The sequence below is a fragment of the Hyla sarda genome, chromosome 1 (genome assembly GCF_029499605.1).
Source record: "Hyla sarda isolate aHylSar1 chromosome 1, aHylSar1.hap1, whole genome shotgun sequence".
NCBI lineage: Eukaryota > Metazoa > Chordata > Amphibia > Anura > Hylidae > Hyla > Hyla sarda.
In genome coordinates, this window is record NC_079189.1 from 436,756,897 (window position 1) to 436,775,660 (window position 18,764).

General features: G+C 42.8%; 1 protein-coding gene across 3 annotated transcripts in view; it reads right to left on the reverse strand.

Annotated features, from left to right (window-relative positions):
• The window catches only part of LOC130282888 (somatomedin-B and thrombospondin type-1 domain-containing protein-like), a 73,665-nt gene that overhangs the window by 23,479 nt on the left and 31,422 nt on the right, over nucleotides 1-18,764 (reverse strand). For 2 of the 3 annotated variants that reach the window (XM_056531825.1, XM_056531843.1), the window contains exons 2-3: nucleotides 5,550-5,732; nucleotides 5,364-5,454 (exon numbers count right to left, since the gene is read on the reverse strand). In XM_056531825.1, the coding sequence (XP_056387800.1) occupies nucleotides 5,364-5,454; nucleotides 5,550-5,732 (274 nt within the window). Of the gene's footprint in view, nucleotides 1-5,363; nucleotides 5,455-5,549; nucleotides 5,733-12,339; nucleotides 12,525-18,764 lie in introns of those variants that run through there. The other variant, XM_056531834.1, reaches the window with a different exon arrangement.

The following is an 18,764-nucleotide window of genomic DNA, read 5'->3' on the forward strand; positions in this document are numbered from 1 at the left end:
ATTTTTCATTTTCACAGACCACTGTTCCAAAAATCTGTCAGACACCTGTAGGGCTTAAATGCTCACTGTACCCCTTATTACATTACATGAGGGGTGTAGTTTCCAAAATGGGGTCACATGTGGGTATTTATTTTTTTGCGTTTATGTCAGAACCGCTGTAAAATCAGCCACCCCTGTGCAAATCACCAATTTAGGCCTCAAATGTACATGGTGCACACTCACTCCTGAGCCTTTTACGCCCACATATGGGGTATTTCCGTATTCAGGAGAAATTGCGTTACAAATTTTGGGGGTCTTTTTTTCCTTTTACTGCTTGTTAAAATAAAAAGTATGGGGCAACACCAGCATGTTAGTGTAAATGTTTTTATTTTTTTACACTAACAAGCTGGTGTAGCCCCCAACTTTTCCTTTTCAAAGGAGAAAAAGGCCCCCAAAATTTGTAGTGCAATTTCTCCCGAGTACGGAAATACCCCATATGTGGCCCTTGAAATACGACAGGGCTCCGAAGTGAGAGAGCGCCAAGCGCATTTGAGGACTAAATTAGGGATTGCATAGGGGTGGACATAGGGGTATTCTACGCCAGTGATTCCCATACAGGGTGCCTCCAGCTGTTGCTAAATTCCCAGCATGCCTGGACACCCAGTGGCTGTCCAGAAATGCTGGGAATTGTTGTTTTGCAACAGCTGGAGGCTTCGTTTTGGAAACACTGCCATACAATACGTTTTTAATTTTTATTGGGGGGGACAGTGTACGGGGGTGTTTATGTAGTGTTTTACTCTTTATTATGTGTTAGTGTAGTGTAGTGTTTTTAGGGTACATTCGCACTGGCGTGTTACGGTGAGTTTCCCGCTAGGAGTTTGCGCTGCGGCAAAAAATTTGCCGCAGCCCAAACTTGAAGCCGGAAACTTACTGTAAACCTGCCCGTGTGAATGTACCCTGTACGTTCACCTGGGGGGGCAAACCTCCAGCTGTTTCAAAACTACAACTCCCAGCATGTACTGACAGACTGTGCATGCTGGGAGTTGTACTTTTGCAACAGCTGGAGGCACACTGGTTGGAAAACCTTCAGTTAGGTTCTGTTACCTAACTCAGTATTTTCCAACCAGTGTGCCTCCAGCTGTTGCAAAACTACAACTCCCAGCATGTACTGATCGCCAAAGGGCATGCTGGGAGATGTAGTTATGCAATAGCTGGAGGTACACAACTACAACTCCCAGCATGCCGAGACAGCTGTTTGGGCATTCTGGGATTTGCAGTTTTGCAACATCTGGAGGGCTATAGTTTTAGAGAACACTGCAAAGTGATCTCCAAACTGTGGTCCTCCAGCTGTTGCAAAACTAAAAATCCCAGCATGCCCAGACAGCAAACAGCCATTTGGGCATGCTAGGAGTTGTAGTTTTGCAAGATCTGGAGGAATACAGTTTAGAGATCACTGTATAGTGGTCTCTAACTGTAGCCCTACAGCTGTTGCAAAACTACATATTCCAGCATGCCCAAACAGCTGTCTGGGCATGCTGGGAGTTGTAGTTTTGCAACATCTGGAGGGCTACAGTTAGAGACCACTGTATAATGGTCTCAAACTGTACCCTCCAGATGTTGCTAGGCAACTCACCGACTTCCGTCGGATCCAGCCGCACGTCATCACCGCCCGCCGATCTCCGTCGCCCGCTGCCTCCGACGCCCGCCCGGATGGGTAAGTGGATCTTCGGCACCAGTCCCCGTCGTTTCCCCCGTCCTGCCCCGCCTATTGTGGGTGGGCAGGACGGGGAAAACAAAAGTTAACCCCCCCGCCCCCGATCTGCTATTGGTGGTCGCATCTAGACCACCAATAGCAGGGATAGGAGGGTTGGCACCCCTGCCACCTCACTCCTATCCCTTCAGGGGGATCGTGGGTGTCTTAGACAACCGTGATCCCCCTTATATTCCCGTAGTGACCATAGACCCGTAATGACCTGGAATCGCGCAAATCGCAAGTGTGAATTCACTTGCGATTTGCCGCGATCACCGACATGGGGGGGTCTAATGACCCCCCTGGGCGTTTGCATGGGATGCCTCCTGAATGATTTCAGCAGGCATCCCGGTCCGATCCCCGCCCAGCGGGGACCGGAATTCTCGATGATGTACGCGTACGTCATGGGTCCTTAAGTACCAGGGTGTCATGGCGTACGCGTACGTCAAGGGTCCTTAAGGGGTTAAAGTTGCACTACCGTGGAAAACTTTTTTTTTAAATCAACTGGTGCCAGAAAGTTAAACAGATTTGTAAATCACTTCTATTAAAAAATCTTAATCCTTCCAGAACTTTTTAGGGGCTGTATACTAAAGAGAAATCCAAAAAGAAATGCATTTCCTGTGATGTCCTGACCACAGTGCTCTCTGCTGACCACTGCTGTCCATTTTAGGAACTGTCCAGAGAAGCATATGTTTGCTATGGGGATTTTCGCCAGTTCCTAAAATAGACAGCAGAGGTCAGCAGAGAGCACTGTGGTCGGGACATCACAGGAAATGCATTTCTTTTTTGTTTTTTTCTTTAGTACACAGCCCCTAAAAAGTACTGGAAGGATTAAGATTTTTTTTTTAGAAGTGATTTACAAATCTGTTTAACTTTCTGGCACCAGTTGATTTAAAAAAAGTTTTCCACGGTAGTACCCCTTTAAGTGCCAGAAGTCATCCTCAGGGAGTCTACATCTTAGACATCCTGAAGATTACAATCTATTTATAGGAAATAATCTTAAAGGTATCAGACATGAATACTTGAGAATAATTTGTGAATGATTTTCAATTGCTACATTTAATTATTGGCAACAGGGTACACAAGTAGTTGTGACTCCAAAATATTGTTCTAATTGACTGTATATTTGGAATCAATAATGTGTAATAAAAGATGCATGCATAATGCAGACAAAAGACCCTAAGGACCCTGGGACCACAACAAACCAATAAAGAGAAATGTGGATATAGTCCGGTCCAAATTTCCACATTTTTTATTGAGGGGCATGATGGATTTGGACATATCTAAACAACTTACTGTTAATATATGGTTGTCTAAAGTCTAATAGTCAATCAATGATGTTGTGAATGAGATTGATGGAAGACAAGTCCAGAGGTGCTGCAGGCCATGGTAGCACTTTAAGAAGGAAATAAAAAACAAGACCACACGGGGCGCCTAGTGCATTATCCCAGATAATCAGGTGAAATGAACAGGTTGTAGTGTGCTCACCTGGATGTAACCGTACTGGGTAGAGATGTCCTGTGTGTTCCCAGAAGTGCTGCAGAGCAGTGGGGATGTGGGCATGGGCCGTAGTCTGTCCGCAAATGATAAGGCAAAAGAACAATAGAAAATTCCCCCTCTAGGCGCAAACTTCTCCGGATGGAATAAGGCAATGGATGTTTCAAGATTAAGTATTTTATTTAACCAACCAATCAAATATTGGTTAAATAAAATACTTAAACTTTAAACATCCATTTCCTGATTCCATCCGGAAAAGTTTGCGCCTAGATGAGGAATTTTCTATTGTTCTTTTGCCTTATGGTAGCACTTTAAGCCGTGCAGGCTGCTCACAGTAGCACAAGCAACATGCGGACAAGAATTTTTAGGTTTTAAAACAGCTCCGGAAGTGCTTTAAACACAACTAACTCAAGCTGTAGCTGGAATGAAGACTAGAGGAGTCCAGCTTCCTTGTGAATGGAATGTCACACCGTCCTGCTCCCGGGATTATGGTGCAGGGTTGCAAAATATATAGTATCTGGAGTGGTGTGATATTCCCTTGTGAAAGACCTCTTTACAGCATGTCCACATGCAGCACTATTGATGTCTTATACTGCACCACGATAGCCTTTGAGAGTGCTGGCATGAGGTCAAGAAAACACCTGTAACTGAAGGTGCTCATAGCCAATATCGTGCAAATACTTTATATGGACAATGCCACCTTAGGTTTGGTATGTGATGACCAGCTTTACTTTCCAGTCTTAGGGTACGTTCACACACTCTTTGCTTTTGCGGGTTTTCCGCTGCATATTTGAAAGGGTGCGGGCTCTACTCGGCTATCCGCAGCAGATTTGCCACGGAGGAAAATCCGCCGCAAGCCCCATTGAAGTCAGTAGGGACTGCGGCGCATTTTCTATGGACAGCCGAGAAGAGCCCCCCCTTTCAAATACGCAGCGGAAAACCCGCAAAAACAAAGAGCGTGTGAACGCACCCTTACAGTCTTTCCGACATGCCCCAGATTAGCTAGGTGCTTAAATCATCTGCAGATCTTAGCGACACCTGCTACTTTTATTTTCGTAACCTTCGGCTTGTCCCTCTTGGTGTTGCAATTTTATTGCTGAAATGTAGATCACCTATACGATGGACACCACCAAAAGTCCAAAGGGAGGGATTTACATGTTTAAACAGCGTATAAAGGCATAGTATGTGTTTGAACCCTTCCATCTATAGCCTTCCCCAAACTGACCTAGCTAGTTTATGTAATGGCAGATGTTTGAGGGGGGTCTATGTTGATCACATTTCTAGGAAACCAAATAAACATTTATTATTGTAGGAGAACTGGAAGAACTGCCTGACGCATACAAAAACTTAATAGGCATAGCTGGCCATCTAAACAGTACAGGTAAGTCTGTCAGCATGCTGCGCTCCAGAAGTTTTGGTCTCTGTCATGCAGACAACTTTAAAGGGGTGCTCTGGTGGGAAAATAATTTTTTTTTCAAATCAACTGGTGCCAGAAAGTTAAACAGATTTGTAATTAACTTCTATTAAAACAAATCTTAATCCTTCCAGTACTTATCAGCTGCTGTATGCTCCAGAGAAGGTTCTTTATTTTTTGAATTTCTTTTCTGTCTGACCACAATGCTCTCTGCTGACACCTCTGTCAGTGTCAGGAACTGTCCAGAGTAGAAGTTAATCCCCATAACAAACCTCTCCTGCTCTGGACAGTTCCTGATACAGATAGAGGTGTCAGCAGAGAGCATTGTGGTCAGACTGGAAAGAACAACTTAACTTCCTCTGTAGTATACAGCAGCTATTTTTTAATAGAAGTAATATACAAATCTGTTTAACTTTCCCGAGCCAGTTTAAAAAAAAACATTTTCCCACCAGAGTCCCCCTTTAATGTGGACCTAGAGTTTGTAGTTTCTGAAATTTTTGTGCACATTGTCACATTTTAAGCTATGCCTCTTCCCACTAAGCTATTCTGCCTTTTCTACTAAACGACACTCCATATCTGGGGTAGCGCTAAAAAACTGTGTAAAGCCTTATACGTGTGCTGCAAAGCAGGAATACCTATAGTTTTGCTAAATTGCTTAGTAAATCTCCTCCAATATCAATATATTATCAATAGAAAATCAATAATATTCTTAACATTACATACCTTGCAGTCTTTAAAGATATTGTGGTGTGGGATCTTCTCCAAGGGTCTCTGGAATCCCTTTTAAAAGAGCCTGGTAATATCTTGGCCACCTCTGTGACAAAATAAAGTTGTGTGAATTTCTAGAAGTTGTTGTAAAGTATAAGGAAAAGCTCCCATTTGATACAACAGACAAAGATTAGCGTTAACCTTTGGAGGAATGACAGGTGCCGTCATCTCCGTAGCAGCCCCGGCGCTGCCTGAGATCTGGACAGGGGTTTCCTCCACTCCCAGGAGGCACTTTTACTTGCCGCGAACGCTCTTTGCTTCCAACTCCACAAAGAGAGTTGCATTCACTCCATGGCCCCCATGGCCCAACTATACAGTGTGAAACTACAAGAGAAAGAAAATTGCTATTACTCTAAAAATATAAAAATACAAAAAAGAGCATTTCAATCAATCCATTTGGAAACTAAAAGAAAAAAAGGATTCGAACAGGGATCACAGTTTGAGGGTCCAAGTAGAAGGTCTTCAGGTAATCTTATACTACATAGTGCATATTGAAAGGGTATTTCAAATATAGAATCACTTTGTATAATACAGTGCTACATAAATAGAACCATTATTATATCAGAATGCTTGGTCACATTCTATTCTGAATTCTCACGTTATCAATGACCAGTCACATTCTGGCCTTTTCAGCTATGGTAACATTCTCACTGGAATACTTCTTCACCTTCAATGAAGTGGCTATAATTTTTCTGTTGTGACATGGTCGGGGTGACACACAGCGGGTGTGCAATAGAAGCTCAGTTGGGAGGCAGCAGGATGTTATGTTTGCAGTCCATGCTTCTGTATCGGATCCGGCTGGACACTCTTTCTCACACGGCTCCTGTCTGCATATTTACATATGCTTCGGCGCCTCCCGCTGTTTATTTTGGCCTGAAACCAGCACTTTTCTACAACACAGACTGCTTCCCACTGTACATAAGATGGTCTAGTGACAGGCCAAAGCTTCCGACAGAGATGGCACCGAAAGATATCATAAAGCATAATATTGCATGAAATTTTAGATGACTTGGATTTTTTTTATAAAATAAAAATTTTTTTGACAACTACAGCAGCTGATTTTATTTTTTTTAATGCTAATTATCTGTCATGCCAATAGTTCAATAGACACATAAGAAATACATGGTTGATTTTTAGCAGCTGAAACCAGACGGTCCACAAAGGACATTGGGGGAGATTTATCATGTTATGCTCACAACCTCATTACAGATCCATGTTGTTTGAATCTGTAATATGCCCCTTAATATGTACATATACAGTGAATTAGAAACACACATTAGGTTGGCAGGATAGTTCCCCCACATAAGGTTGGTAGTATAGTTCCCCCACATTAGGTTGGCAGTATAGTTCCCCCACATTAGGTTGGCAGTATAGTTCCCCCACATTAGGTTGGCAGTATAGTTCCCCCACATTAGGTTGGCAGTATAATTCCCCCACATTAGATTGTCAGTACAGTTCCCCCACATTAGGTTGGCAGTATAGTTCCCCCACATTAGGTTGGCAGTATAGTTCTCCCACATTAGGTTGGCAGTATAGTTCCCCCACATTAGTTTGGCTGTATAGTTCCCCCCACATTAGGTTGGCTGTATAGTTTCCCCTACATTAGGTTGGCAGTATAGTTCCCCCCCCACATAAGGTTGGTAGTATAGTTCCCCCATATTAGGTTGGCAGTATAGTTCCCCCCACATTAGGTTGTAGCTCCAGACATACAGCCTTCAGCCATATACAGTGTATGGCTGGAGGCTGTATGTCTGTGTACTGCCCCACTTCAGTGCTCCGACCACCGCTCCTCCGGTCCGGGGTCATGATCTACTGCTATGGCCGGAGGACCGGCTGTCGGAGCACCGAAGATGACGTGCCGCAGGTAACTTACCATGTGTGCATCCTCGCTGCTCCGATCCGCTCTGCGGTTTCCATGGGCGCACACACGGGATGTCAGTGACGTCCCTGCATGCACTACTTCCCGGCGGCCCCTGCGTTTTTAAAGTTAACGCAGGGCCGCAGAAAGGTAACCGGGACATCCTTGTGTCCCCAAAAGATCTTTCGGGACACATGGATGTCTCGAATGTGACGGGGTAAATTAAGCTGGGGGGGGGGGGCAACGGGGCGGGCGCTGCAGCACCCGGCGTATATGACGACCGACACCGGCATATAAGACGACCCCCAACTTTTGGGAACATTTTCCAGGGTTGAAAAGTTGTCTTATACGTCGGAAAATACGGTAAATTAGGTATCCTTGTAACCATATGGACCTACAAAATAAAGGTGTAATTTTTACCAAAAAGTGCACTGTGTAGAATAGGAAGCCTCAATTACAAAATTGAGTTGTTGTTTTTTTCAAATTTTGACCCACAAAATATTTTTTTTTCTGGTTTCGCCATAAATTTTGTGGTGAGATGACTGAAAAATTAAAAATAAAAAGTGACTAAATAATCACAAAAAAGTTCAGCTGTTTTCCTTACATTTGTTTAGTTATATCCCAGAGCAAAAGCTATGATCCCCAGCGAGCTTCCAAAGCATCAACGGGGTCTCATTGTTGAAAGATGTCAGTCAAGAGAAGGGTTAAAAATTTCCAAAGCAACAGATACCATTTACAGTGAAGACAGTCATTCTCAAGTGGATATATGGCCCAACAGAGAAATTACCAATACCGGGACATTCTTCCAAAATTGATAAAAAGAAAAGTAAATTGGTCAGGGAGGCTTCCAGGAGGCCTACCACACCCTTAAAAGAACTGTATGAGTGCCGACCAGAGGCAGAGCGTAGGATCAGTGTGGGAACAAAGGTGCAGGTAAGTGAAACAGTTTAACAGTTTGTTAATTTAATCCACTTGGGGCATTTTTTATTTTTTTTTAAGATAGAAAACCCCTATTGGAAAGGTCTAAATTCTCAGTCTTGGTGACCTGGTGCCTGGGATTTGTCCAGCCCTGCAAGCCCTATAAGTTGTGAGGTGTAGCCTCCATGGATATGACTTTTTTTTTAAGCATATCGCACAGGTGCTTAAGCAGAGAATTATCACATAATGGGCCTCATTAAGGCTAAGTCTCCACTTGGTTTTTTGTCCTGCATTTTTAGGGATTAAAAAAACTCCTGAAAAATCGTCAGTGCAATGTACGTCATCATGCGTTTTTTCTGGCGTTTTTTTCATATGTGTGGAAATTGCACCTTGGCGGTTTTTTTGGTACCCAAAATTTGTTGGGTACCAAAAAAAAAAGGATGCAGCAGTGATGGAAATTTTTTTATTACACGCAATGTATATATTTTATAATCCAATTTTTATTATTTTTAATAAAGTGTGTGTGTTTCACTTTTTTTTCTCAATTTTTAACATTTTTTATGTAGTACTACTACTCCCAGCATGGAACAGACTGTTCCATGATGGGAGTGGTAGTACCTGTACTATAGACATATCGACCCGGGTGTCAGTCCTGACACCCGCTGCAATCTGTCTATTAATGCAGGTACTACAGCTCCCAGCATGAGGCAGAGTGTGCTCCATGTTAAGAGTAGTAGTAGCTGCAATTATGGAAAGATCACAGCGGATGTCACTCCTCCTGACACCTGCTGTGATCCTCCTGTATAATGTATAGATGCGGCCGCTCTTCTATGGTCCCCTGCACGGCCGTATATATACACATGTTTCTATTTCTCATAGAGAGCTGTGTATAGTTCCCCCCACATTAGGTTGGCTGTATAGTTTCCCCTACATTAGGTTGGCAGTATAGTTCCCCCCACATAAGGTTGGTAGTATAGTTCCCCCATATTAGGTTGGCAGTATAGTTCCCCCACATTAGGTTGTAGCTCCAGACATACAGCCTTCAGCCATATACAGTGTATGGCTGGAGGCTGTATGTCTGTGTACTGCCCCACTTCAGTGCTCCGACCACCGCTCCTCCGGTCCGGGGTCATGATCTACTGCTATGGCCGGAGGACTGGATGTCGGAGCACCGAAGATGACGTGCCGCAGGTAACTTACCATGTGTGCATCCTCGCTGCTCCGATCCGCTCTGCGGTTTCCATGGGCGCACACACTACTCCCAGCATGGAACAGACTGTTCCATGATGGGAGTGGTAGTACCTGTACTATAGACATATCGACCCGGGTGTCAGTCCTGACACCCGCTGCAATCTGTCTATTAATGCAGGTACTACAGCTCCCAGCATGAGGCAGAGTGTGCTCCATGTTAAGAGTAGTAGTAGCTGCAATTATGGAAAGATCACAGCGGATGTCACTCCTCCTGACACCTGCTGTGATCCTCCTGTATAATGTATAGATGCGGCCGCTCTTCTATGGTCCCCTGCACGGCCGTATATATACACATGTTTCTATTTCTCATAGAGAGCTGTGATTGGCTGGAACCATCTGGCCAATAACAGCTCTGCGGGAAATATGAATAAGTGTAAATATACGTTAGGGCAGGGGACCATAGAAGAGCGGCCGCCGCATCTATATATTATACAGGAGAATCGCAATGGGTGATCTGTCTATTAGTACAGGTACTACTACTCCCATCATGGAACAGTGTGTTCCATGCTGGGAGTAGTAGTACTAACAAAAAAAATGTAAAAAATAAAGAAAAATAGTGAAAACACACACACACAATACATTTTTATAATTGTCGGCTACATTTTTATTTCCCCGCACACATACATTGATCCCTGTTTAAAAAGTTATAAAATGTTTTTTTATAAAAAAAGATAAATTTCGTTAGATACAATTTTTTCCTTCACTACTGTATCTTTTTTTTTTTTTTATGGTACCCTACGAAATTTTAGGTACCTCCATCACTTTTTTTGATCGCTAAAGTCCAAAAAAGATTAAAAACCGCTTGCAAAAACGCCAAAATTAAACCCCACATATCGTTTTTCTTGGCTTTTTCTCACTCCCATAGACTTCTATTGGAGCAAAACGCCACGATTTTGACTAAAAACGCCAGTTTGAGCGACATACAGCGTTTTTTTCAAAACAACAAGGAGCTGAAAAAAAGGCAAAAAAAGTGAACAAGCGCCAAAAGGATTTAAAAAAACGCCAAAGTGAAAAAACGCCAAGTGGAATTCGAAATTTGCGATTTCTCATTGATTTACAGCTAACATCTGCCGCAGCGTTTTTTGGCCAAAAAAACGCCATGCGGCAGAATTGGCGTTTTTATTGGCGTTTTGCCAAAAAACAAAACAAGTGGAAACTTAGCCTTATTACGTTAAAACCGACCAGTTTTTGTCTGGTTATTTTGGCGCAGAGTGTCTGCGACAGTGTGTGCCGACAAATCCGACATTGCACTGTGAAAAGCCGAAGAAGGGGCATGGTCTGCCACAAAGGGGGCATGGCCGGCACAAAACGGGGCATGGTTTCACAACCAGACCTATTTACTATTGCATTCACAGAAAATCCTGTGGATAAATGCCGGGAAATTTCCACCTAGAAAAAGCTGGTCAGGAAGATTTCCCGACTTGTAAATTTGTGATCCCCATAGTAAATAAGGTGGAATCCAGCAAGTCTGAAACAACATTTCCCACTAGTAAAAACCCGACACTCTTAGTAAATGAGGCTCAATATATCCAAACATGTTGATATGCAGCTCATTTAAAACAAAAGAGCACTATACATTTATATATATAAAGCAGCACAAAAGATATATATATATATATATATATATATATATATACACATTCTAATAGCTTTCAGAGTAGGACAAAGTCCCTCTAGTGTGAAATAATAATGTGAATTTAATTCCATAAGCAGAGTACCTATTAAAATATATAATGTGAAAACCCCTTTATGATAACACTGATAGAATATTATATTGATGCACCCAGATGAACAGGCATTAAGTAGCCCTTGGCATGTGGTGACACTATGCCAGGACACGAGAACGTTTGGGCGTAGTAGTTCTCGCCCTCATTAGACAATATGGAACAAACACAACATGTACTAACAAAAAACAGCGTGACATCAACCATTACTGATTGAAAATATTGCAAAAACCTATTGAATGACATGCAAAGCCTGCTTTCTAAATGGCTTAGGTATTAGCCTCTTTAGAGTTTTATTATCCCACTATTACATTAGGCATTATTATTTTTTTACTTTTATTTAAATTACAGCAAAGAAAAAGTATTCCTTATCCAGGAGAATGACACCATTTCTCAATTCGAATACAATGCCCTCTCCCCACCCACCAATTGCAGTGAAGAAAGAAATCCCCTCTTAGCTCCGCAAGAATCTTTCATAAGTATTTACAGACTCCAGTCAAGCCCCAATATTAAGGATGTTCCGAGAAAACCAGTTCCTTACTATCATTAATCTGGCATAAAAAGAATATCTGAGTAAACACGTTTTTTATAGCAGGAAGGAGGAGAGACCGGGAAATGGGTACCTCTACTAAGTGTCTTAGGGCAATAGTCAAGAACCGAGAAAGCTAGGAAAAAATATTATGGCTTGAAGCCTTGGGAAACATTAGAAATGATTAAATAATAAACTTTTCAATAAAAATAGCTGAATTTTGCAAGAAAATAACGGAGCTGGAAATAATAATGGATTATATTTAATTCCCCACAAATTGAGTTTGATGCCACAATTAACCTCTCTAAGTTGAATAATACTTTTGACTTGACTCAGGGAAATTCGGCCCCAGTGAGTGATGGGCTTCCATTTGAAATATATCGCCAATTTGGTGATGCTCTCCTTACTCACCTAATAAAGATAATAAATTCTTCAAGTAAATGGGTCTCCCAGAATTAATGACGGAGGCTTAAAACAGAACAATTTCACTTCTTAATGCGGATGCAAAGCTGTATGAAAGGATTCTTGCAAATTCTCTACAGAAATTCATAGGGGCTTTGATAGATAAAAAACAGAATGGCTTAAAGGAAAACTGTTAGCTTGCTCCCCCCACACTAACCAGCGGTACTGGCTGATCAGTTTGATGCTTACTGTGCCCGGATCCGCCCGGCCAATATCTTTGTTTTTCCCTATATGCTAATGAAGTGCTAACTGCCACAGGCGGCATTAACTGGCACTCTAACATCACTGCCACAGGCCACAGCTTTGCCCAGCTCATCAATATTCCTCCCCTCCCTCCCTCCGGCGCTACGGCCGGCGGTGGTGACGACAGAGTGACAGTTACCCCACCTGTGCCAGTTATCGGCCGAACAGCCGGGCAGATCCGGGCACAGTAAGCATGAAACTGATCAGCGTCCTCCGCACTACAAGGTAGTGCCGCTGGTTAGTGCGGGGGAAGCAAGCTGACATTTTTCCTTTAATACCTGGGAGGACAGCAAAATGTTATCTTAGATGGTTATGTACAGTCATGGCCGTAAATGTTGGCACCCCTGAAATTTTTATGGAAAATGAAGTATTTCTCACAGAAAAGGATTGCAGTAACACATGTTTTGCTATACACATGTTTATTCCCTTTGTGTGTATTGGAACTAAACCAAAAAAGGGAGAAAAAAAAGGAAAATTGGACATGTCACACCACACTCCAAAAATGGGCTGGACGAAATTATTGGCAACCTTTCAAAATTGTGAAAAAATAAGATTTTTTCAAGCATGTGATGCTCCTTTAAACTCACCTGGGGCAAGTAACAGGTGTGGGCAATATAAAAATAACACCTGAAAGCAGATAAAAAGGAGAGAAGTTCACTTAGTCTTTGCATTGTGTGTCTGTGTGTGCCACACTAAGCATGGACAACAGAAAGAGGAGAAAAGGATTGTCTGAGGACTTGAGAACCAAATTTGCGGAAAAATATCAACAATCTCAAGGTTACAAGTCCTTGCCTTTGTCCACAGTGTGCAATATTATCAAGAAGTGTGCAACCCATGGCACTGTAGCTAATCTCCCTGGGCATGAACGGAAGAGAAAAATTGATGAAATGTGCCAATGCAGGATAGTCTGGATGGTGGATAAGCAGCCCCAAACAAGTTCCAAAGATATTCCAGCTGTCCCGCAGGATAAGAGAGCATCAGTGTCAGCGCAAACTATCCGTCGACATTAAAAAGAAATGTTATGGCAGGAGACTCAGGAGGACCCCACTGCTGTCAGAGACATAAAAAAGCAAGACTACATTTTGCCAAAATGAACTTGAGTAAGCCTAAATCCTTCTGGGAAAATGTCTTGTGGACAGATGAGACCAAGATAGAGCTTTTTGGTAAACCACATCATTCTACTGTTTACCGAAAACGGAATGAGGCCTACAAAGAAAAGAACACAGTACCTACAGTGAAATATGGTCGAGGTTCAATTATGTTGTTTTGCTGCCTCTGGCACTGGGTGCCTTGAATGTGTGCAAGGCATCACAAAATCTGTACAGTCCAGTGTCAGAAAGCTGGGTTTGCATCCGAGATCTTGGGTCTTCCAGCAGGACAATGACCCCAAACATACATCAAAAAGCACCCAGAAATGGAAGTGGCCCCTAGTTCTGAAGTGGCCAGCAATAAGTCCAAAACTAAATCCCATTGAAGACCTGTGGAGAGATCTTAAAATTGCTGTTGAGAAAAGGCGCCCTTCCAATAAGAGAGACCTGGAGCAGTTTGCAAGGAAGAGTGGTCCAACATTCCGGCTGAGAGGTGTAAGAAGCTTATTGATGGTTATAGGAAGCGACTGATTTCAGTTATTTTTTCCAAAAGGTGTGCAACCAAATATTAAGTTAAGGGTGCCAATAATTATTTCCAGCCCATTTTTGGACTTTGGTGTGACATTAGGTCCAATTTGTTTTGTTTTTTTCCTCCTTTTTTCATTTAGTTCCAATACACACAAAGGGAATAAACATGTGTATAGCAAAACATATGTTACTGCAATCCTTTTCTGTGAGAAATACTTTTTTTTTCTTGAAAAATTTCAGGGGTGCCAACATTTATGGCAATGACTGTAATAATCAAGAGTTTTCTGAGGGGAGGAACTCCACCCCATGCTGAGTTCGGACGCGGCTAAGGCGTTTGACAGGGTGGAGTGGGATTTCTTATGTGGGTTAAGAAGGCTTTGGAATTGGAAAGAAATACTTAGATATGGTTAAGGTTCTGTATGCAAAGGGGAGAGCCTCAGTAAAGATAAATGGTAGTCAGTCTAGAGGTTTCTGTATCTCAGTCGGGCAGGGAAGATTGCAGCCCTAATATCCTCCACAACCTCTGTCCCTGCCTACTTGACAATCCGCCCTCTCAACTGGGTGAGAGTTCTGTGCTGGACTAAGTGCAGGGACATCACAAGAGTCCAAAACAAATAACAAACACTGTACGGAAGTCAGGGATCAGGTCAGGGCACAAAATAGGTTAACCAAAGCACAAACTAGGGAGCACAATACTGCAAATAGACAGATTGACACAAAGAGAAGTCAAACAGGCCAAAGTCAAAACCAGAACATTAGACAGTACCAAAAAACTATGCGGAGGGATAGTCAAAGGCAAGCAAGGTTCAAACCAGACAGACAACAAGGCACAGAACGGCAGGGAAAAGAATAACCGGTAAACAGGCAGAAGTAAGAAAAATGTATGAGGCACAGCAGACTAAAGATAAAGACACAGGAATGAACTATAATCACAAGCAAGGCTGGAACACAGAAAAGAGATTTAAATATCCTGCCTGCTGCTGCTGATCAGCCCGACGCCTGCAACTCTTAGGTGGCCAGAGTGCAGCAAGTGAAGCTTGGCCAGGTGCAATAGTTGCACCAACCATCAAAATGGGGAAAAAAGGGGATTTAAAGGGGGTATTCCAGGAATTTTGTTTATTTTACTGTGCTACAGGGGCTGTAAAGTTAGTGTAGTGCATAATATTGTGTCTGTACCTGTGTGTGATGGTTTTCTCACAATTCTTATGTGATTTTCACCCCAATATACAGCATAAAAAATTACTGTTGTCTCAGGTTTTTCCCAGCTTGCAATGTGGCAGAGACCTGACTCACAAGTCAGCTGATGACAGGGAGCCTGTCTGCTTCAATGGGTAGAGCGATCGCTTTGTGGGAGAGAGATCAATCTGCAACTAATGCAACAGCTGTAGGCACCCTGATTGAAAACCACAGATCTTTTGAATAGACGCAGCTCGTTTATGTTTGGGTGGGGTGGCTGATGTGTGGGAGGGAGGAAAATTGAATTATTGTAGGATTTGTAGGCAAAAAATAAAACTCAAACAGGAAATACCAGTTCGCAAAAAGCTAGCCACAGTATTGTGGTAATCTCACAACATAGCCATTTAGCCCCACGTGTATACACGTCCATGTGCCGTTAAGGTGGTATGACGCGGCCGGCTGATTCCTGTAGCTGGGGGCCGGCATTAATAGCCGACATGCGGTGATCGCTGCGGCCAGCTATTAACCCTTTAGATCACCGCTGTCAAAGCTGACAGCGGCGTCTAAAGGTGCCTTTATTCCATCCCTGGTAGTCCAGTGGTGTGGATCGCCCCCACGCAGCGTGATTGCGGGGGAGGCGATCCACTGCTGAAATAGCCTGAGGGCTTACCTCTCCTGTAGTGCCAGCTCCTGCGCTCAGAATGATAAAGCCTGGCAGGGCCAGGCTTTATCAATCAAGCGCAGAGCACACAGATCAATGTGGTTTTATACAACCACATTGATCTGTATGAGGAATCAAATGATTCCTCCTAAAAGTCCCCTTTTCCCAAATTCCATATAAAAAATATATAAAACATAATACAAATAAACATGTGGTATCGCCACATGCGTAAATATCCGAACTATAAAAAATCAATTGCTAATTAAACCGCACAGTCAATGGCGTACGCGCCAAAAAATGCCAAAGTCCAAAATAGCGTATTTTTGGTAATTTTTTATACCATAAAAAAAGGAATAATAAGCGATCAAAAAGTCTGATCAAAACAAAAATGGTACCGATTAAAACTTCAGATCATGGCGCAAAAAATTTGCCCTCAAATTAACCTGTAGGCAGAAAAATAAAAAAGTTATAGGGGTCAGAATAGGACAATTCTAAATGTATTAATTTTCGTGCATGTAGTCATGATTTTTTCGAAAAGTACGACAAAATCAAATCTATATAAGTAGGGTATCATTTTAATCGTATGGACCTACAGAATAAAGATAAAGTTTCATTTTTAACAAAAAATTTACTGCGCAGAAACGTAAGCCCCCAAAATTTACAAAATGGTGTTTTTTCTTCAATTTTATGTTTTTTCTCCTGTTTCGCCGTAGATGTTTGGGTAAAATGACTGATGACATTACAAAGTAGAAGTGGTGGCGCAAAAAATAAGCCCTCATATGGATTTTTAAGTGCAAAATTGAAAGGGTTATTAGTTTTAAAAGGTGAAGAGGAAAAAACAAAAGCGCAAAAACAGAAAAATGCTTGGTCCTTAAGGGGTACGCTGGAAAACATTTTTTTTTTCTAAATCAACTGGTGCCAGAAAGGTGAATAGATTTGTAAATTACTTCTATGAAAAAATCTTAATCCTAACAGTACTTATTAGCTGATGTGTTACACAGGAAGCTATTTTCTTTTTGAATTTCTTTACTGCCTGACCACATTGCTCTCTGCTGACACCTCTGTCCATTTTAGGAACTGTCCAGAGTAGGAGCAAATCCCCATAGTAAACCTCTCCTGCTCTGGACAGTTCCTGACATGGACAGAGGTGTCAGTAGAGAGCACTGTGGTCAGACAGAAAGGAAATTCTAAAATAATGCTGTAGTATACAGCAGCTGATAAGTACTGGAAGGATTAAGATTTGTTAATAGAAGTAATTTACAAATCTGTTTAACTTTCTGGCACTAGTTGATTTAAAAGAAATGTTTTCCAGTGGAATCCCCCTTAAACTCTTCAGGACGTGGGGCGCATGCATACGCCTGTGGGAATTCCGGTCCCCGCCGCTAGCCGGTTGGAGACCGGACCGGGATGCCTGCTGGAATCATTCAGCAGGCATCCTGGCACATCGCCGAGGGGGGTCCTGAGATTTTCTGCTATTCCGGGCTGATCGGGTCTCTGGTGACCCGATCACACGGAAAATAGGGATGATCGGAGCTGTCAGTGAAAGCCCCGATCATCCTGAGGGATAGGAGCGAGGTCGCAGTGCTGCAATCTCCTCCTATCCCCTGCCATTGGTCAGAACTGAATTCTGACCAATGGCAGCGCAGTACAGTGGGTTGCCAACCCCCCGTTCTGCCGACCACTGGATGTCAGGCAGAACGGATGGAGAAGATGGAGGCCTTTACCTGAGGACCAGATGCGATGGGGCCCGGCGATCATCAGAGACATCAGCGGAGATCACAGCACAGGTAGGGAAATGATGGGGGGGGAGGAAGGGGGCAGTAAGCGATATTTACTGCTGCCCTTCCTAGTGGGTGCCAAACTGCAACTTCCAGCATGCCCAGATAGCCAAAGGCTATCTGGGCATGCTGGGAGTTGTAGTTTTGCAACATCTGGAGGGTCACAGTTTGGAGACCACTGTTACAGTGGTGCCCAGACGGTAGCCCTCCAGATGTTGCCAAACTACAACTCTCAGCATGCCTGGACTGCCCAGGCATGCTGGGAGTTGTAGTTCTGTAACCTCTGTCCCTTCAGATTTTGCAATTTTCATTACATTTTTGAAAATTGCTGCTCTACTTTGAAGCCCTCTAATTTTTTCAAAAAGTAAAAATATGTCCATTTTATGATGCCAACATAAAGTGGACATATTGTATTTGTGAAGAAAAATAAGATTTATTTGGAATATCCATTTTCCTTACAAGCAGAGCTTCAAAGTTAGAAAAATGCAAAATTTTCAAAATTTTCATGAAATTTGGGGATTTTTCACCAAAAAAGGATGCAAGTAACGATGAAAATTTACCACCAAAATAAAGTAGAATATGTCACGAAAAAACTATCTCTGAATCTGAATATTCGGTAAAAGTGTTTTAGAGTTATTAATGCGTAAAGTGACGGTAGTCGGAATTGCGAAAAAGGGCTCAGTCCTTAAGGTGAAAAAGTCGGCCCTGAACAGCCTGTAATTCCGGGTCACTGGAGATCAGATTGACCCGGAATCTGCCGCAGATCGCTGGACTGAATTGGGCGATCTGCCGCGATGCTTGCTGAACGATTTCAGCAGGCATTGGGCACTCGCTCCCCTTCAGCTAGCGGCGGGGGGCCGAGAATGGACAGGACGTACTCAAACGTCCTGAGTCCTTAAGGACTCGGAAAAGGGGCCGTTTGAGTACGTCCTGCGTCCTTAAGGGGTTAAGAGACTCTGAACATGGCATAGTTGTCAGTGCCAAATGGACTGGTCTGAGTAATTCAGAAACTTCTTACCTACTGGGATTTTCATGCATAACCATCTCTAGGCTTTACAGAGAATAGTAAAAAAAAGAGAAAATATCCAGTTAGTGTCAACTTTCGGAGATCAGAGGAGAATTGGCAGACTACTTTGAGAT